Here is a 21,786-nt window from a genome sequence, read left to right as displayed (position 1 = left end):
CTGACCAGCTAGCGGGCGTCTTCAGCCTGTCTGTCCCAGGCTGTAGTCCCCACCTGCTTTAAAGAAGACCACCATCATCCCAGTGCCAAAGAAAAACAAGGTGACATGCCCAAATGACTATCGCCCCGTCGCGCTCACTTCAGTCATCATGAAGTGCTTCGAGAGGCTGGTCATGGCCCACATGCCAGGCACACTGGACCCACTCCAAATTGCCTACCGCGCCAACAGATCCACGGAAGATTCCATTTATACGGCCGTAACTAGGGCTGTGGCAGTCACAAAAATTCTCAAGCAAATAACTGGTCGGTCTCACGGTAATTGACCATTAATTAAACACACTTAGCCTACAAGCCACTGATGCAGACATTTGGAACATCTACATTTTAAAAAGTCGAATAAATCTATTTTAGACAAGTCTAAAGAAGCATGATATGAAGAAAATGTATATTTCAGAAAAGCATACTCTGAGTTGTCCTTATGTTATGTCCTAATCTGACTGCCAAATGGCTGTGGGCTACACTAGTTCACTTAGCAGACAAGATTTGCTTAGAATTCCGTGCATTATAGTATGAAGAATACAATAGAACAAAGCTGAATAAAATAGAAAGGATATTCTCCAAACGATTTGAGTTTCTTGCACAGGCTGTACACACTTCAGTCACTCATTCACAATTTGACAAGCACTTGATAATGCCTCGAATTTCCCTATTTTTTCTTTTTCTCCATGCCTTTCGCAGCCAGTGGCCGTTGTGCCCTTCTTCATGAATGCTGTGTGCTCCGAAGCACCTCGCACTCACATGGCTCTCCATCACGTGATTGGGTCTTTCTCACAGGCTACAAGTGAAGGACAGACAACTGCGAGCGTCCTTACCCAATTCTGAGGAGCATTTTGAAGCCATTGGAAGAACTGTCCACATTAACTTTGTAAGCCAACAAGATGAGTAGGCAAAAGCACTAGCCTATGTCAATCTACTATCCCCCACAGAACAAAACTTGACCTATTCTGTGCGATAAATAAATATTCCAAACAGTCTGGGACAGTTGTGGGATGCGATAGATCCCAAATTAATACAACCCCTCGCATCAAACATTGCGTAACAATGTGGCTGACGCAACAGATCAGAACGTTTAGCTGGAAATGTTAATAAACTATTAGGCTATTTCTTCACATAAGCTCAGCAATGTGCACATGGCAGTAGGCTATAAGCACAAATGTTTCATTAGCGGGAAAACACCAATATCAAAAGTGAGCACAAATGCAATTACGCATGTAATGCTTGAATTATAAAAAGGTGATTTTTATGGTGAAAATTAGGTATGCCAGCTAGGCTCTACATCCATTGTAAAGCAGATTAATGTGCTTCATTTATTTGGCCACTTATGTTTTGATAAGGTTTGTATCGCAACTAATAGGCCCATGGGCTAGGCTACATGAGGTGTGCAACTCATTCGCCGCACACACACACAAAAAGGCATGGTTTCTTATGCTGGGCATCATTCACAAGTGATAAACATTTGGTAGGTGACAATATTAGCTTGAGGTCACTTAATTTTTTTTACATTTTCTTTCAAAAACAAGAATTTGTCCATTAAAATATCAAATTGATCAGAAATACAGTGTAGACATTGTTAATGTTGTAAATGACTTGTTGCTGGAAACAGCAGATTTTTTTATGGAATATCTACAGAGGCCCATTATCAGCAACCATCACTCCTGTGTTCCAATGGCACTTTGTGTTAGCTAATCCAAGTTCATCATTTTAAAAGGCTAATTGATAATTAGAAACCCCTTTTGCAATTATGTTAGCACAGCTGAAAACTGTTGTCCTAATTAAAGAACCAATAAAACTGGCCTTCTTTAGACTAGTTGAGTACCTGGAGCAACAGCATTTGTGGGTTTGATTACAGGCTAAAAATGGACAGAAACAAAGACCTTTCTTCTGAAACTCAGTCTATTTTTGTTCTGAGAAATGAAGGCTATTCTATGCGAGAAATTGCTAAGAAACTGAAGAGCTCGTACAACGCTGTGTACTACTCCCTTCACAGAACAGCGAAAACTGTATCCAACCAGAATAGAAAGAGTGGGAGGCCCCAGTGCACAACTGAGCAAGAGGACAAGTACATTAGAGTGTCTAGTTTGAGAAAAAGAAAACTCACAAGTCCTAAGCTGGCAGCTTCATTAAATAGTACCTGCAAAACACCAGTCTCAACGTCAACAGTGAAGAGGCGACTCCTGGATGCTGGCCTTCTAGGCAGAGTTGCAAAGAAAAAGTCATCTCAAACTGGCCAATAAAAATAAAAGATTAAGTTGGGCAAAAGAACACCAACACTGGACAGAGGAAGATTGGAAGTGTTATGGACAGACGAATCTAAGTCTATGTTCGGATCACAAAGAAGAACATTTGTGTGAGGCACAGAAAAAATGAAGATGCTGGAGTGCTTGACGCCATCTGTCAAGCATGGTGGAGGCAATGTGATGGTATGGGGGTGATAACGTGGGAGATTTGTACAGGGATCTTGAAGGAGGAAGGCCATTACTCCATTTTGCAATGCCTTGCCATACCCTGTGGACAGCGCTGAATTGGAGCCAATTTTCTCCTACAACAGGACAATGACCCCAAGCACAGCTCCACGCAATAACTATTTAGGGAAGAAGCAGTCATCTGGTATTCTGTCTATAATGGTGGGGCCAGCACAGTCACTGGATCTCAACCCTATTGAGCTGTTGTGGGAGCAGCTTGACCATATGGTACGTAAGAAGTGCCCATCAAGCCAATCCAATTTGGGGTGAAATCTCTTCAGATTGCCAAAGGTCTGCAGGGCTGTAATTGCTGCAAATGGAGGATTATTTTACAAAAGCAAAGTGAGGGACAATTATTATTTCAATGAAAAATCGTTATTTATAACCTTGTCAACGTCTTGGTTATATTTCCTATTCATTTTGAAACTCATTTCATGTATGTTTTCATGGAAAACAAGGACATTTCTAAGTGATCCCAAACTTTTGAACGGTAGTGTATATGCAATTTGTTTTGATTTAGAATGGACAATTATCATGCACCTGTATCGAAACGTGCAGAGGGGGAAAAAAACACATGTCATATACGCATTTAAAAGGACTGTACCCATTTTTCCCCCCCAATTTTCACCTAAAATGACATAACCAAATCTGCCTGTAGCTCAGGACCTGAAACAAGGACATGCATATTCTTGATACCATTTGAAAGGAAACGAATTGAAGTTTGTGGAAATGTGAAATGTAGAATAACACATTAGATCTGGTAAAAGATAAAAAATGTGTTTTTAATCTAACATCTTTGGAACACAAGAGAAAGGCCATAATAAATTAGAGTTCAGGCGCAATTTAGATTTGCCACTAGATGGTATGTGCAAAGTTTGACTGAGCCAGTGAAGCATTTTAATACGGCACAAAATGTTTAAATCAAGTCTGCCGAATTGGTCAATTGATACATTTTAAAGTACATAACCACAGACAACATACAAAAATGATATGGTAATAAAAATAAAAGTTTACACACTCCAAGGAAGGTCATACATGATGGATAATTAGCTTCCCTACAGAAAGACAACCTTCACACATCTATATGGACGGACGGGGTGGGTGGGTGTGGGGCCAGAAACAGCAGGGGCTCAACTGTAGAACCCAGATCCTACATTTGAATATACAATGATTTTATCAAAAAAAACTATCCTACATTTTATCTCTAGGACCCTCAGAATGACAAATCAGAGCAAGATAAATAATGTACTTCCATTCAGTAACCTTCAGAGGTGAAGGTATCAACCCAAGTGCTATGATGAAAGTTGTGCACACAACGCAAACAATAGCATCTTTTCACTGTAACAGCTACTGTAAATTGGACAGTGCAGTTACATATTTGTTAATCTAAGCTTTCTGCACATAAGACCTGTCCATGTCCTGGAATGTAGGATGTTACTTTTAACGTCATTCTAGTCACAGTGCACGTTAGCAACAAACGTCCCAGTATAGGGACACCGATCCCGTTAAATAGTGAATGGAGGACGCTTCTGTTCATGTCAGCTATACTCCCGTGGTAAATATAAGCAATGTGCTTGATATTAGGAAAGTTGAGAAATATAATATAGTAGGCCTAGCCTATAGAAAGCTGATGGGATCCTCTTTTTAGTAGAGGCCATCACTCTGTTTTCTTGCACAATTGCATTGCATATGGAAATGTGGCGCAACATGAGCTCATGAAGTGTATGATTAGATTTTTGATTACAGTTGCGTTGATGTCAGAGTGATTAGAGTGACAAGAGTGCTGAGTACCAGGCCGTTAGCAAGTTTGATAGGCTACTAATAAAATCATCAGCAGCAGAGCTTGGAGAAGCCTAATTACCGTGACTAGACAGTCACGTGGAATGACTGCCTTAATGACTCGTGATCGCCGGTGTGGCAGTAATACAGTCACCGCAACAGCCCTAGCCTAACACATCTGAACAAGGGGAACACCTACAGTGCCTTCAGAAAGTATCCACCCAACCCCTTGACTTTTTCCACATTTTGTTGTATTACAGCCTGAATTTAAAATACGAGATTTTGTCACTGGTCTACACGCACACAAATGTCAAAGTGAAAGTGTTTTTCTAAATGTTTACAAATTACCTGAAACATCTTGTCAATAAGTATTCAGGAGTAATAATGTGCTTACCAAGTCACATATGTTGCATGAACTCACTGTGTGCAATAACATTCTTTAACATTATTTTTGAATGACTACCTTATCTCTGTACCCCACACATCTAAGGTCCCTCAGTCGAGCACTGAATTTTAAACAGATTCAACAACAAAGACCATGGAGCTTTTCCAATGCCTCGCAATGGGCACCTATTGGTAGATGGTTAAAAATAAAAAGCAGACAATGAATATCCCTTAGAGCATGGTGAAGATATTACACTTTGGATGGTGTATCAATAATCACTACAAAAAGATACAGGCATCCTTAACTCCGTTGCCGGAGGGGAAGAAAACGGCTCAGGGATTTCACCATGAGGCCAATGGTGACAGAGTTTATTGGCTGTGATACGAGAAACCTGAGGATGATCAACATTGTAGTTACTCCACAATACTAACCTAATTGACAGAGTGAAACAAAGGACGCCTGTACAGAGTAAATAGATTCCAAAACATGCATCCTGTTTGTAACAAGGCACTAAAGTAATACTGCAAAAAATGTGATAATGCAATAAACTTTTTGTCCTCAATAAAAAGTGTTATGTTTGGGGCGAATCCAATACGCCTCGTTACCGGCTTTGCACAACACCGACAAGTTTGCTAAGGACACCATGGTTTTAGGCCTGATAACCAACAATGACGAATCAGCCTATAGGGATGAGGTATGTGACCTGGCTTTGTGGTGTCATGAGAACAACCTCTCAAAACAAAGGAGTTGATTGTTGACGTCAGGAAGCAGAGGGAACATAGTGTTTTCCCATTAGCGCCGGCTGTAGGCTAAATCAGTCAGTTACAGACCATTTAAAACCAGCTACTTTTCCACCTCATAGGCTACTGTTCATTTAAAAGTTTCAATTTGCTAGTCCGTCGAGCCCTCTCTCACGAGAATGAACAATATACAACTTCTAGAGAGTTATTGATAGGACAGGCGCATGTCAGTCACAAAGCGAGCAATGACAGGGAAACTGCTGTCTGTACCGTGTCCCGGTACAGTTTGTGTGCCCTGTGATTGGTTGCGGTCTAATTTCTTTACATGGAGGGAGAGAGCATGATGCTTGTGAATTTGCAACATCCCGTGTAATGTACTGTAAGTGGTAACAATGAGTCAAAATCCACAATTTAGCCCAATTATTGTTCTGGCACATTCATCCATTTTCTTTCGTATAGCAAGCTACGTGGCGTATAGTATGCTATTTACTGTGCATTGATTGACAACTGAACACCATGTGTTGTCTAGTTTATAAAAAGGTGTCGAACTGACTGAATAAAGTTGATCTCCTAAATCCCTTTGCCATTCATAAATCATGCAATGTGGTTATGTCCATGGTTTCGCATCGGGACAAGTAAACCAAAGGATTTTCTAGGATGTCGGGCTTGTCAGACAGTGGCGCTAAAATGAGTGCCTCGTCTGGTCAGTCAGTGTAGCCTACCGAATCGGTGAGAGAGCCATTCATTTGGCTCCCTAATTTGCACAGACTACTGGTAGGCCTAGGGTTTTTGACAACCATATGCAGATAAATTATTCAAACATTCAATGAAGATGGTGAATGAAGATCACTGCAGGAACAATATTAGTATTGGAGAGCCTCATTCTGGTACAAATATAATAATTAGGGCCCTCACGAAATCCAAGAAGTAAAACAGAATTCAACAATTTAAAAAAAATCTATTGACCTTAGTAGGGAACCAACTAAATGTATCAAGCCCAAGTTTATCATAGACATAAGCAGAATGCAACACTGATTATTTTTCCTGTAACCTTCAGAGGCAAGAATGCCCCATCTGTGCATGTGTCCACCAGTTTCTGCTAACTCTATCATTGTTTTTTTTATTGCACATGTGATCGTAAACAGCCTCACACTTGAATTGACCTCAAAAGTAGTCTCCTGATGTGGTTTAAGCATTGTTGTGAACGTTATATATTTTTTTACTTGACAGTGAAAACCTGAAAAAAACTAAACCTTTACATTTATTTGAAGATAATGTAGGCTATTTTCCAAAAATTTTTGTTTTAATAAAATGCATAATTTCAAGTGGCAATCCATATCTTGCAGTAAAACTTTAAAAGAAGTCTAATCTAAAGGTTAAATGTTCTTAGACAATAGTCCTAAACATACAGGACTATAAAATATTCAAAACTACTAACATTACACTGAATTTATGCACTTGAAGTCATTTAAGGTAATGTCTTTCTACACAATACCACAAAATGTTTTCATTCTGAGAGATGAACTTAATAAAGTTTCAATCATGTCACTGTGCAGTCCTGATGGAATCAAGACATTAGAATGTACCAGAGACCACCAAGATAGAGCTCCTTCGGCCAAACATTGAGGGCCGCCTGGCTGGCTACTTTTTCGATTGGGCTGGCTACTCTACATACTTGTGGAAAACACTGGAACATGCCCAGATCCAGATCAACAGAGCTGCAGTAGAGCGAGTCCCGAGTTAAGTTCCTTGGCGTCCACATCACCAAGGACTTGTCATGGACAACCACCACCACTCTGGTCAAAAGGGCACAACAACGCCTCTACTTCCTATGGCGGCTGAAGAAATCTGGCATGCCGGCCCAGGTCCTCTCAAAATACTACCGCTGCACCATCAAGAGTGTCCTGACCGGTTGCGTCAAGGCCTGGTATGGAATAGCTCCATCCACGACTGCAAGGCCCTCCTGCGGGTGGTGAAGATGGCCCAGTACATTAGTGACCATGCTCCCAAACATCCAGGACTCAAAACGGTACCTTAGGAAGGCACACCGCATCATCAAGGACCCCATACACAAGCTGTTCTCTCCCTTACCGTTGAGCAGCCAGTATTGGAGCATGAGGTTTGATAGAAACTGTCTCTGAGCCTGTCGGTATCTATTTCCATTCATCAGCTTTGCGCCTGATCGGGAACGTGCCTTTCTTGTTTCTGCTTTCCTATTGACGAAGCTTTTGTCCGGTTGAAATATTATTGATTATTTATGACAAAAACAACCGGAGGATTGATTTTAAAAATCGTTTGGCATGTTTCTACTAACTTTTATTCTACTTTTAAAAAAACTTTGTCTGGATTTATTAGTGCACGCGCCTTAAGCATTCGGATTACTGGACAAAACGCGAACAAAAAAGGATGTATTTGGTCATAAAGAGTGACATTATCGAACAAAACACTAGCATCCCACTTGTACCAGAGAGGTTAAGGCACCACCAAACTCCCCTCACCTGCTGTCTAGGTCTTAACTGAAAGAAAAAAAAGAAAAGAAAACGCAGACACTAGGCCCTCCCGCCATGAAATGGGTTTAAGGAAGAAAAATAAAGTCTATGCATGAAAACAGGTTAGACGAGGGAGCAGGATAATGAGATTTTACTAAATCAGTAAGTACATGACATGGAGAAGATGTAGGCTATTGAAGAGAATGCAAGGATGCTGTGTAGCAAGAACAGGACAGAGGAAGGTTGAGGGAAAAAGATGCACAACATCGGTCTATCCAAAACAAAGGTTTACATTACACGCAAATTTGATAGTGCCGATTCAAGCTAAAGGTATGTTGAACTACAAAAATCTTAGCACAACTATTCTATAGCAGCCTATAAAACCCCTGCTGTACTTATATTTTGTTATTAGCTTGGAGGCACTGGCATAAGTCGTCATGGGCGAGTCGGAGACAGTCACACCACAACCCCCCCCCCCCCCCCCCCCCCACACACACCTGATCCTCTCACTACCCTGGAGGCTTGGGTCTCAGCTGCAATGATGCAGCCCATCTACAAGTGTGTCTTATTTATGCCATTCCAACCACAGACAGTGTGCTGTGTTTGAGCCCAGTCAACCTCACAGCCGTGACCCAGGCCATTCACTGCCCATGGCACATAAGGCCTACACCTCAAGTACAGCACAGAGAGGGAGTGAGTGACATTAAGAGAGGCTTCTGGGAATTATGTGGGTGACTATAAGGGGTCAGTGTTAAATAGAACGCATGTTGTCACTGCAGTGCTCATGTATGTGACCTGTGGAATCCATTTGGTTTTGTATGATAATCAATGCCCCCTGCCTTTTCTCAGACCAGACTTGGGTTATGAATTCAGTATGCCATAGTATGAAACTGACGTCTCATGATAAATGCCTAACATTGGAAAGTATAGCAGGCTACAAAACCTCAAGCGTAAGAGCGCAAACACTTGACATACCTGGTTTGACGGTCTTGATACGGATGGGCTCCCGAAAGTGGCGGATGACAGCAAGGGTGTCTCGGTTGGTCAGGCCACTGACAGGGGTGCCGTTCACTTCCAGAAGCACGTCCCCGCTGTTCGGTAACCTCCCGACGTGACAGACCATCGCCTCGGTAATCACCTGTCCCAGGTACGGGAAGTAGCCTAGCTCCGCTCCCCCTAGTACCTCCACAACCGAGCTGAACTCCCCGGCATTCCCCCATGACACGGCGCACTCCTGGACTTTGCCTGACCAGTGCTTCTTCTTCTTCAGCGTTCTGGACATGTTTAACCCCTCGTGTAATCCTTGAGAGTCCCAGACACTGGTTGTTTGAGAGACGAGACAAGCAGCTATTCTCCTAAAAGGCTATCAGGCAAAATATTATTTTTGCACCGAGATACTGAGATGAGAATCTGCTCACTGTGGTTGTATTCCATTCCTTGAGCAGCTGTCATTTCAAAGCATTATCCGTATGAACATCCCGTACATTGAATGACTGGAACGTCACCCGAGTGTCTGCAATTCAATAGACTGTAGTGCACGATTATCTGCGTCAGTGTTATCGCAGGAGGCGAGATCAATCGCGGGGTAGCTTGGGTTGTAACTCGCGCTAAATTCTTGAGTGGTTGGGCAATGAAGCTCTACTTCTGAATCAGTAACCTACTTCACTTTCAGTGAATCGGTCTGAAACAGTTGTCTAAGTCTATTGCGCACAATAGCCAATAAGTAAATGTTGTACTGATCCGTAGTTGAGCCTATGATGCGCTACTCACATGGCCTAAACTCCACTTGAGACAGAGTCGATGTATCAATTTGATGAACAACATATCCTCGAGCTACTATATCGTTGAATTGAGCACAAACTGTTGCCCGAATGTAGCCTACAATTATTTTTCCAAAATTAGCCAGGTGTCAGCTTAGTTCCGCGCACCTGTTCTACATCCTCAAACTTGATATCAGCGACGCAATCCTTATCCTTAGAAACTGACAAACATACCTGGCCCAAGCAGCGAATATATTCGTAGAACTCGCGTAGTGTAGTCTACTGCTGACAACTTGCTCCTTCAACCCTCGTAAACCCAGCTCAGAAGCGCGCGGTCTCGGCAGTTGTTACGCCTCATGTAGTCTCGTCTCCGATTCAACCCAGTGGCTCACACAGCAAGGTATATTTCTAAAGGCGCAACAGTCAGTGAAACCAACCATACGCTGAGAAATGGCCTAAACTTTTTTTTGCTCCTTCTTAACATGTTGATTTCTTGAAGGAAAGCCCATCCAGCCTCAAATGACAGCCGGGGATTGGCTCCACCTCCAATCAGATCATGGGACAAGAGTAAAAACATTGTAAATCAACCAATGGAAAATAATTGGGCGGGGCTTCCGCGTAATCAGCTTTCAATGGACGCGGTTAATTTAGGTCGCCAAGCGTGCGGGTAGACGGAGTTCTCAGTTGTTCTTCGGGAACGTTTTGGGACCCGGCACGCAAGCAGGTAAATCGAGCGCGCCCAGTAGGTGAACTATTGCAACAATATCACATTCTTCTTGTAGGCTACAGATGCGCTCAACTAAATTGCCCTTATACCTGTAACTACACATTCCTCGGTAGGTAGTTATATTACTGGTTTGTAATTGAATGGTAAAGATTAGCAGTAATAAATTAAACAGGTCAGTGCAATTACAAATGCATTCGCTGAAGGTAATTCCACGTGGACTAATCACGGTTTTAATCATTTAGGGCCAACAGAAAAAGCCTATCTATTTTCTCTAGTCATCTATAGAGGGATGTCCAGTCACACTCATTGGGTCAATTATTGCGTGACTGTGCCATCTTGTGGTTAAATCATGTAGATCCTGAAAATGTGTATATGTACGAGGCCTATATTGACGAACAGTAAGCCTAGTTCTGAACAGAGTATGTCAGCGGAGCGTGCCCAATTTCACTGGAGCGCGATTCCCAAAGGCTGGACGCTTTAATAGCGCTCACTTCATGAACTTAAAGCATGCCTACTTGTTTTTTTTATTTCACCTTTATTTAACAAGGTAGGCTAGTTGAGAACAAGTTCTCATTTACAACTGCGACCTGGCCAAGATAAAGCAAAGCGACACAAACAAGAGTTACACATGGAATAAACAAACAGTCAATAATACAATAGAAAAGTCTATATACAGTGTGTGCAAATGAGGTAGGATAAGTGAGGTAAGGCAATACGCCATAGTGGCGAAATAATTACAATATAGCAATTAAACACTGAAGTGATAGATGTGCAGAAGATGAAGATGATTACCTGTTCAGGAGTCTTATGGCTTGGGGGTAAACACTGTTGAGAAGCCTTTTTGTCCTAGACTTGGCACTCCGGTACCGCTTGCCATGCGGTAGTAGAGAGAACAGTCTATGACTGGGGTGGCTGGGGTCTTTGACAATTTTTAGGGCCTTCCTCTGACACCGCCTAGTGTAGAGGTCCTGGATGGCAGGCAGCTTAGCCCGTGATGTACTGGGCCATACGCACTACCCTCTGTAGTGGCTTGCGGTCAGAGGCCGAGCAATTGCCGTACCAGGCAGTGATGCAACCAGTCAGGAGGCTCTCGATGTTGCAGCTGTATAACTTTTTGAGGATCTCAGGACCTATGCCAAATCTTTTTAGTTTCCTGAGGGAATAGGCTTTGTCGTGCCCTCTTCACGACTGTCTTGGTGTGTTTGGACCATTCTAGTTTGTTGTGATGTGGACACCAAGGAACTTGAAGCTCTCAACCTGCTCCACTACAGCCCCGTCGATGAGAATGGGGGCGTGCTTGGTCCTCCTTTTCCTGTAGTCCATGATAATCTCCTTAGTCTTGGTTACGTTGAGGGATAGGTTGTTATTCTGGCACCACCCGGCCATGTCTGACTTCCTCCCTATAGGCTGTCTCGTCGTTGTCTGTGATCAAGCCTACCACTGTTGTGTCGTCTGCAAACTTGATGGTGTTGGAGTCGTGCTTGGTCATGCAGTCGTGGGTGAACAGGGAGTACAGGAGGGGCCTGAGCACGCTCCAGTGTTGAGGATCAGCGTGGCAGATGTGTTGCTACCTACCCTCACCACCTGGGGGCGGCCCGTCAGGAAGTCCAGGATCCAGTTGCAGAGGGAGGTGTTTAGTCCCAGGATCCTTAGCGTAGTGATGAGCTTTGAGGGTACTATGGTGTTGAACGCTGAGCTGTAGATAGTCAGTTTTACGAGGGTGTTTGGCAGCATGAGTGAAGGATGCTTTGTTGCGAAATAGGAAGCCGATTCTAGATTTAATTTTGGATTGGAGATGCTTAATGTGAGTCTGGAGAGTTTACAGTCTAACCAGACACCTAGGTATTTGTAGTTGTCCACATATTCTAAGTCAGAACCGTCCAGAGTAGTGATGCTGGACAAGCGGGCAGGTGTGGGAAGCGATCGGTTGAAGAGCATGCATTTAGTTTTACTAGCATTTAAGAGCAGTTGGAAGCCACGGAAGGAGAGTTGTATGGCATTGAAGCTCGTCTGGAGGTTAGTTAACACAGTGTCCAAAGAAGGGCCAGAAGTATACATATAGTATCATCTATAAGTCTATGCTAGGTAAAGCTCCGCCTTATCTCAGTTCACTGGTCACGATAACAACTCCCACCCGTAGCACACGTTCCAGCAGGTGTATCTCACTGATCATCCCCAAAGCCAACACCTCATTTGGCCGCCTTTCCTTCCAGTGCTCTGCTGCCAGTGACTGGAACGAATTGCAAAAATCGCTGAAGTTGGAGACTTATTTCCCTCACCAACTTTAAACATCAGCTATCTGAGCAGCTAACCGATCGCTGCAGCTGTACATAGTCCATCTGTAAATAGCCCACCCAAACTACCTACCTCATCCCCATACTGTTTTTATTTTATTTTGCACACCAGTATCTCTACTTGCACATCATCATCTGCTCATTTATCACTCGTGTTAATCTGCTAAATTGTAATTATTCGCTCCTATGGCCTATTTATTGCCTACCTCCTCAGGCCTTTTGCACACACTGTATATAGACTTTCTTTTTTTTCTACTGTGTTATTGGCTTGTTTATTGTTTACTCCATGTGTAACTCTGTGTTGTTGTCTGTGTCACACTGCTTTGCTTTATCTTGGCCAGGTCGCAGTTGTAAATGAGAACTTGTTCTCAACTAGCCTACCTGGTTAAATAAAGGTGACATAAATAAAAAAATACAGAATGGTGTCGTCTTCGTAGATATGGATCAGAGAATCACCAGCAACAAGAGTGACATCACTGCTGTATACAGAGAAGAGAGTCGGCCGGAGAATTGAACCCTGTGGCACCCCCATAGAGACTGTCAGAGTTCCGGACAACAGGCCCTCCAATTTGACACACTGAACTCTGTCTGAGAAGTAGTTGGTGAACCAGGCGAGACAGTCATTTGAGAAACCAAGGCTGTTGAGTCTGCCGATAAGAATGTGGTGATTGACAGAGTCGAAAGCCTTGGCCAGGTTGATGAATACAGCTGCACAGTATTGTCTCTTATCGATGGCAGTTATGATATCGTTTAGGACCTTGAGGGTGGCTGAGGTGCACCCATGACCAGCTCTGAAACCAGATTGCATAGTGGAGAAGGTTCGTGGGATTCGAAATGGTCGGTGATCTGTTTGTTAACTTGGCTTACGAGGACCTTAGAAAGGCAGGGTAGGATAGATATAGGTCTGTAGCAGTTTGGGTCTATATTGTCTCCCCCTTTGAAGAGGGGGATGACCGCGGCAGCTTTCCAATCTTTGGGGATCTCAGACGATACGAAAGAGGTTGAACAGGCTAGTAATAGGGGTTGCAACAATTTCGGTGGATATTTTTAGAAAGAGAGGGTCCAGATTGTCTAGCCCGGCTGATTTGTAGGGGCCAGATTTTGCAGCTCTTTCAGAACATCAGCTATCTGGATTTGGGTGAAGGAGAAATGGGGGAGGCTTGGGCGAGTTGCTGTGGGGAGTGCAGGGCTGTTGACCGGGGGTAGCCAGGTGGAAAGCATGGTCAGCCGTAGAAAAATGCTTATTGAAATTCTCAATTATCATGGATTTATCAGTGGTGACAGTGTTTCCTGTCCTCAGTGCAGTGGGCAGCTGGGAGGAGGTGTTCTTATTCTCCACGGACTTTACAGTGTCCCAGAACTTTTTGGAGTTTGTGCTACAGGACGCAAATTTCTGTTTGAAAAAACTAGCCTTTGCTTTCCTAACTGCCTGTGTATATTGGTCCCTAACTTCACTGAAAAGTTGCATATCGCAGGGGCTATTCAATGCTAATGCAGTACGCCACAGGATATTTTTGTGCTGGTCAAGGGCCGTCAGGTCTGGAGTCAAACAAGGGCTATATCTGTTCCTGTTTTTTTTTTTAAATGGAATGGGGCATGCTTATTTAAGATGGTGAGGAAAGCACTTTTAAAGAATAACCAGGCATCCTCTACTGACGGACTGAGGTCAATATCCTTCCAGGATACCCGGGCCAGGTCGATTAGAAAGGCCTGCTCGCTGAAGTGTTTTGGGGAGCATTTGACAGTGATGAGGGGTGGTCGTTTGACCGCAGACCCATTATGGACGCAGGCAATGAGGCAGTGATCGCTGAGGTCCTGGCTGAAGACAGCAGAGGTGTATTTGGAGGGCAGTTTGGTTAGGATGTTATCTATGAGGGTGCCCGTGTTTACAGATTTGGGGTTGTACCTGGTAGGTTCATTGATAGTTTGTGGGAGATTGAGGGCATCAAGCTTAGATTGTAGGATGGCCGGGGTGTCCCAGTTTAGGTCACCTAACAGCACAAGCTCTGCAGCTAGATGGGGGGGCAATCAATTCACATATGGTGTCCAGGGCACAGCTGGGGACAGAAGGTGGTCTATAGCAAGTGGCAATGGTGATAGACTTGTTTCTAGAAAGGTGGATTTTTTAAAGGAGAAGCTCAAATTGTTTGGGCACAGACCTGGATAGTAAGACATAACTCTTCAGGCTAACTCCGCCCCCTTTGGCAGTTCTATCTTGTCAGAAAATGTTAGTTAGGGATGGAAATTTCAGGGTTTTTGGTGGTCTTCCTAAGCCAGGATTCAGACACGGCTAGGACATCCGGGTTGGCAGAGTGTCCTAAAGCAGTGAATAAAACAAACTTAGGGAGGAGGCTTCTAATGTTAACATGCATGAAACCAAGGCTTTTACGGTTACAGAAGTCAACAAATGAGAGCGCCTGGGGAATGGGAGTGGAGCTAGGCACTACAGGGCCTGGATTAACCTCTACATCACCAAAGGAATAGAGGAGGAGTAGGATAAGGGTACGGATAAAGGCTATAAGAACTGGTCGTCTAGTACGTTCGGAACAGAGTAAAAGGAGCAGGTTTCTGGGCAAGGTAGAATAGATTCAAGGCATAATGTACAGACAAAGGATGTGGTAGGATGTGAATACAGTGGAGGTAAACCTATGCATTGAGTGACGATGAGAGATATCATCTCTAGAAAGATAATTTAAACCAGGTGAGGTCACCACATGTGTGGGAGGTGGAACTAAAGGGTTAGCTAAGGCGTATTGAGCAGGGCTAGAGGCTCTACAGTGAAATAAGGCAATCACTAACCAAAACAGCAATGGACAAGACATATTGAAATTAGCGAGAGGCATGCGTAGCCGAGTGATCATAGGGGTCCAGTGAGTAGCTAGGCGGGCTGGAGACATGGCGATTCAGACAGCTAGCAGGCCAGGCCTAGCAGGCTAGCAGATGGGCATTCAGGGAACGTCGCGACAGAGGAGCCAGTTGAAAAAACCCCTCGGCAGATTACGTCGGTAGTCCAGTCGTGATGGCTCGGTGGGGCTCCGTATCAGTGTGCTGCTATCAGGGGCGCTGCTGTCAGGGGCGCCTGCCAGGAATTTTGGGCCCCATGAAAAGATATCACATTGGGCCACACCACCACACCTGCGCAATTGCTGTAACCACACACCTCCAGAACCCAATCAAAGCTTTAAATAACTCTTCCTTTGCAGGCTTGCAACTCTTGTAGTCCAATATTTACTGACAGTGAGCTGTGAAAATATAACACTGTGCAGACATGCATGCAACATTCTGCATACAGTGGAATTCACTATTTGATGCAAGACTGATACCCTCTAAGAAATGTGCTAAATGCCATCTTTTACAGTATCAAGAATGTTACCATTAAAATTACCTTTAATGGAACATTCTCTTAACATTAATGAATAACTAAAGTATAACCTCTCCAAATAAAATACATTAACATTATCATCTATAGAATGTAATACAAAATTACAATCTATTCAAAATAATAAAATCAGCAGCAGATTTTTTAACTAAGTATACATACCAACTAGAAAATAAGCAGCTGTAAAAGTGGAAATGGAAATGAAAAGGCCTGATGGTGGTGCTAGAGGGAAGGTCAAGTGGTCAACAGATCAATAGGTTTCTTCCATTTGGGGTCTTGATTGTGCACAACAAATGTTATGGCAATCCAGCCATTACTTTGAGATACATCTTGTTCTCAGGCTGTGGGCATCGTGTGTAGTGATCCAATATCCACAGCCATGCCATTTAACAGTTATCACTGGCCCTTGCTTACCAAGAGCCAAACCTTCTTGCTAGCAAAGTCCCTGATCAAGTCTTTGAAGTCCAGCTTTCTAGCTAACTGACTGCAAAGCCTGTCCTGGGACATAGTGGACCTCAAATAGTTTATCAGTTTTAGCTTACTGAAAGCTCTCGCCACCAGCAACATTCACAGGCAATGCGCAAAATATACATAAAGCAATACACTTGTCCAAAAATGCTTTGCAGCTGCATCTTAGAAGATACTTTATCCTTACTAATCTGCCCAATTTTCAGAACAGCAGAAAATTATTCTACAATTTTTGCAGTGGTGTGGAACCTAGTGTCCAAGTCACTTATGTTGTCCATAGCAGTAAAAAAACACTGTTTCGAAACCCTGTTTGTTGCACTGTCCTTAGCGGTCTCCTCTTGAGAGATCTCTTCCTTTTCCTCTGGCGGCTGTGTTCCTTGCTAAATTGAGGTGCAACATCCATTTGCGTAGCAATAAGTGTTGCCTCAGACAGGAGAGACTCCCATCCATCTCTAATTTAGCCATTCATTGTAGTCCTTGGTGCTCTGTAGAGTTGCTATTTTCGAGGTTTCTCATCTCAATTAACTAGTGACATTCCTGGATTACTCATTATATGAATAAAGCTTGATTTAAATCAACAAATACGATAGTCAGTTTAAAAAAAGGTTAAGGGTACATGACTGTACATATCTGGCTGTGTTGGCAAAATCACTACATATCCCATCGAGCCAAGCAGGGAGAGGTTGCCCGTTAACACAGTTCCAAGACTAGTTAGAAACAGCCAGCTAACCCTACGCCAATGACTCCGGTGGATCTCAAAAATTAACTTGGATCCTTGTTAAGTAGCATTGATATCCTTCATCACCGTTGTCTTACGACGGATAACTCAATCCAGTCATGACAATGGATCAAAACAATGAATCATTTTCAAGTTTCTTTCCAGCAACTTTCTTAGTTACATGATTGTATAACTAGCAAATACATTTTGAAGATGAGGGTGCAGTATTTAGGAAGTTTGGCAATGGGGACGAAAACTGGCATAGTTCAGCTAGCCAGCTAGTTTAGCCAGGGGAAACTATTTGTATTTATTTAAATTGAACTAGACAAGTCAGTTAAGAACAAATTCTTATTTACAATGAAAACCTACAAATATATAGCTGGGTGCACATGCAACTTGGCTAATTCAGGAATCATATTATCGTTTTTTTATGCTATGATATCAGGAGCTGAGACCGAAACAAATAAATCAGATGACTAATAGTGATGGGTCGTTCGCGAACGAGTCGGCTCTAGGAGCCGGCTCTTGTAGGTGAACATTGGGAGCCGGCTCGCATATCAGAAGAGACAAATCTATTTATAAAAATATAAAACAATAAAGATGTGAATAAATCAAAAGATTTAAAATAATATAACTAATTCAAAGAACGAAAACATTTAAAATAATATAGGCCTAAATGCTCAAGCACACACATTCGTTCTGACTGTCTGCTCAGACTAACAGCCTCACCTGTTGTTCCTGTCAGACACAGTGTCAAGCAATGAACCAAAGATGCGTGAGGGAGGGCCGAGCCAACTCACACAGTCACACACTTAGCTGTTCTTCCTCTCTCTCCTCGGCTGCTATGAAAACAACAGCTGGAAAATGAGTCGGAAGCACAGTAGCATTTAGATGCATTTTAATAATGTAGACAATGTTAGAGCACAGTGTAGAATTTGCCAAAACAAAATCTCATATCAAGCCGGTTCTACGCACAACCTACACCGGGATATGCGAACTGTGCACCCAACTGTGAAGCTAGCTAGCGGGCCTGCTAGTGATAGTGGTGGATCCTCAGTCTAGTAGGCCTACTCCATGACCCACAGCAACACAGTCTTCTATTGACCAGTTTATGTCTGTAGCAAAACAAGGCCAAATTGATATTGCATTGGCTAAAATGATTGACACCAATTTCCAGCCATTTTCGATCGTGGAGGACAGAGGTTTTAGAAATTATAGCAGTAGTCTAAATCCAACGTACACAATTCCAAGCAGGGAAACCCTTTCAAAATCACATATTCCAACACTGTACGAGAGCACACAGGCTTCAGCGCGGGAAAGAGTCCAAAAAGCTACTGCAGTTTGCCTTACCACTGACTGCTGGACATCAAGGGTAACCAGTTCTTACATGTTGGTTACATTTTACTTCATTGAAGATTTTTCGATGTCTAGCTGTCTTCTGGACTGCTTTGAGTTCAGCGACAGACACACCTCAGAACTTGGCAGAGGAACTGTTGAGAGTGGCCAGAGAATGGCAAGTAGATGGAAAAGTGGTCTTTTGTGTTAGCGACAATGCAGCTAACATAACCAAAGCCATGAAAATCTTTAAATGGACCCATCATCCATGTCTTGCCCACACAATCAACCTGATTGTAAGAGATGCTCTGAAGGTGATGAAGCCCACTGTGGACAAAGTGAAAGCAGCTGTGGAATACTTCCACAGGATCTCAGTAGGTGCTGAAAAATGAAAGTTTACACAATGCCAGATGGGGATGCCTGAGCTGAGGCCTAAACAAGACTGCACTACAAGGTGGAATTCAACATTTTATATGTTGAAGCGGTTTCTTGAGTCAAAGGATGTCATCATCTCTACCCTGGCCATTGTCAATGCACCTGTTGATGCTCTGACCCAAGAGGAATGGGAGGTGGTGGAGGTGGTGTGCAGAGTCCTGGAACCCTTTGAGCAGGTCACTGTGGAGAGAGGTACAGTAAGCAGTTATTACTACATCATTATTTAATACAGTATTATATATGTATATGAGCAGTAGATGAGTATGTAGTATCAGTAAACAAAACATGAACCTGAATAAGTCAGTTAACCACCTAACTGAGGAACTCAATTTAACCTTGCGCAATACCCTAGATGCAGTTGCACCCCGAAAAACGAAAAACATTTGTCATAAGAAACTAGCTCCCTGGTATACAATAAATAACCCAGCTCTGAAGCAAGCTTCCAGAAAATTGGAACGGAAATGGCGCCACACCAAAATGGAAGTCTTCCAACTAGCTTGGAAAGACAGTACCGTGCAGTATTGAAGAGCCCTCACTGCTCGATCATCCTATTTTTCCAACTTAATTGAGGAAAATAAGAACAATCCGAAATGTATTTTTGATACTGTCGCAAAGCTAACTAAAAAGCAGCATTCCCCAAGACCGGATGGCTTTCACTTCAGCAGTAATAAATTCATGAACTTTTTTGAGGAAAAGATTATGATCATTAGAAAGCAAATTACGGACTCCTCTTTAAATCTGTGTATTCCTCCAAAGCTCAGTTGTCCTGAGTCTGTACAACTCTGCCAGGACCTAGGATCAAGAGAGACACTTAAGTGTTTTAGTACTATATGTCTTGACACAATGATGAAAATAATCATGGCCTCTAAACCTTCAAGCTGCATACTGGACCCTATCCCAACTAAACTACTGAAAGAGCTGCTTCCTGTGCTTGGCCCTCCTATGTTGAACATAATAAACGGCTCTCTATCCATCGGATGTGTACCAAACTCACTAAAAAAGTGGCAGTAATAAAGCCTCTCTTGAAAAAGCCACAACTTGACCCAGAAAATATAAAAAACTAATCGGCCTATATCGAATCTTCCATTCATCTCAAAAAAACAAAAAAAAAGCTGTTGCGCAGCAACTCACTGCCTTCCTGAAGACAAACAATGTATACGAAATGCTTCAGTCTGGTTTTAGACCCCATCATAGCACTGAGACTGCACTTGTGAAGGTGGTAAATTACCTTTTAATGGCGTCAGACCGAGGCTCTGCATCTGTCCTCGTGCTCCTAGACCTTAGTGCTGCCTTTGATACCGTCGATCACCACATTCTTTTGGAGAGATTGGAAACCCAAATTGGTCTACACGGACAAGTTCTGGCCTGGTTTAGATCTTATCTGTTGGAAAGATATCTCTGTGAATGGTTTGTCCTCTGACAAATCAACTGTACATTTCGGTGTTCCTCAAGGTTCCGTTTTAGGACCACTATTGTTTTCACTATATATTTTACCTCTTGGGGATGTCATTCTAAAACATAATGTTAACTTTCACTGCTATGCGGATGACACACAGCTGTACATTTCAATGAAACATGGTGCAGCCCCAAAATTGCCCTCGCTAGAAGCCTGTGTTTCAGACATAACGAAGTGGATGGCTGCAAACTTTCTACTTTTAAACTCGGACAAAACAGAGATGCTTGTTCTAGGTCCCAAGAAACAAAGAGATCTTCTGTTGAATCTGACAATTAATCTTGATGGTTGTAAAGTCGTCTCAAATAAAACTGTGAAGGACCTCTACGTTACTCTGGACCCTGATCTCTCTTTTGACGAACATATCAAGACTGTTTCAAGGACAGCTTTTTTCCATCTACGTAACATTGCAAAAATCTGAAACTTTCTGTCCAAAAATGATGCAGAAAAATTAATCCATGCTTTTGTTACTTCTAGGTTAGACTACTGCAATGCTCTACTTTCCGGCTACCGTGATAAAGCACTAAATAAACTTCAGTTAGTGCTAAATACGGCTGCTAGAATCCTGACTAGAACCAAAACATTTGATCATATTACTCCAGTGCTAGTCTCCCTACACTGGCTTCCTGTTAAGGCAAGGGCTGATTTCAAGGTTTTACTGCTAACCTACAAAGCATTACAAGGGCTTGCTCCTACCTATCTTTCCGATTTGGTCCTGCCGTACATACCTACACGTACGCTACGGTCACAAGACGCAGGCCTCCTAATTGTCCCTAGAATTTCTAAGCAAACAGCTGGAGGCAGGGCTTTCTCCTTTAGAGCTCCATTTTTATGGAATGGTCTGCCTACCTATGTGAGAGACGCAGACTCGGTCTCAACTTTTAAGTCTTTACTGAAGACTCATATGATTGAGTGTAGTCTGGCCCAGGAGTGTGAAGGTGAACGGAAAGGCTCTGGAGCAACGAACCGCCCTTGCTGTCTCTGCCTGGCCGGTTCCCCTCTCTCCACTGGGATTCTCTGCCTCTAACCCTATTACAGGGGCTGAGTCACTGGCTTACTGGTGCTCTTTCATGCCGTCCCTAGGAGGGGTGCGTCACTTGAGTGGGTTGAGTCACTGACGTGATCTTCCTGTCTGGGTTGGCGCCCCCCCTTGGGTTGTGCCGTGGCGGAGATCTTTGTGGGCTATACTCGGCCTTGTCTCAGGATGGTAAGTTGGTGGTTGAAGATATCCCTCTAGTGGTGTGGGGGCTGTGCTTTGGCAAAGTGGGTGGGGTTATATCCTTCTTGTTTGGCCCTGTCCGGG

General features: G+C 43.2%; 1 protein-coding gene across 1 annotated transcript in view; it reads right to left on the bottom strand.

Moving 5' to 3' along the window:
- The window catches only part of LOC120059177 (membrane-associated guanylate kinase, WW and PDZ domain-containing protein 3-like), a 307,200-nt gene extending 297,882 nt beyond the window's left edge, over positions 1-9,318 (bottom strand). Inside the window, exon 1 of the mRNA XM_039008028.1 lies at positions 8,890-9,318. Within this exon, the coding sequence (XP_038863956.1) occupies positions 8,890-9,196 (307 nt within the window). The 5' untranslated portion in view covers positions 9,197-9,318. The remainder of the gene's footprint in view (positions 1-8,889) is intronic.
- Positions 9,319-21,786: the final 12,468 nt, after the last annotated feature.

This window comes from Salvelinus namaycush, chromosome 14, assembly GCF_016432855.1.
Source record: "Salvelinus namaycush isolate Seneca chromosome 14, SaNama_1.0, whole genome shotgun sequence".
NCBI lineage: Eukaryota > Metazoa > Chordata > Actinopteri > Salmoniformes > Salmonidae > Salvelinus > Salvelinus namaycush.
Note: the sequence above shows the minus strand (reverse complement) of the source record. Positions and strands in the feature narration are given on the sequence as shown.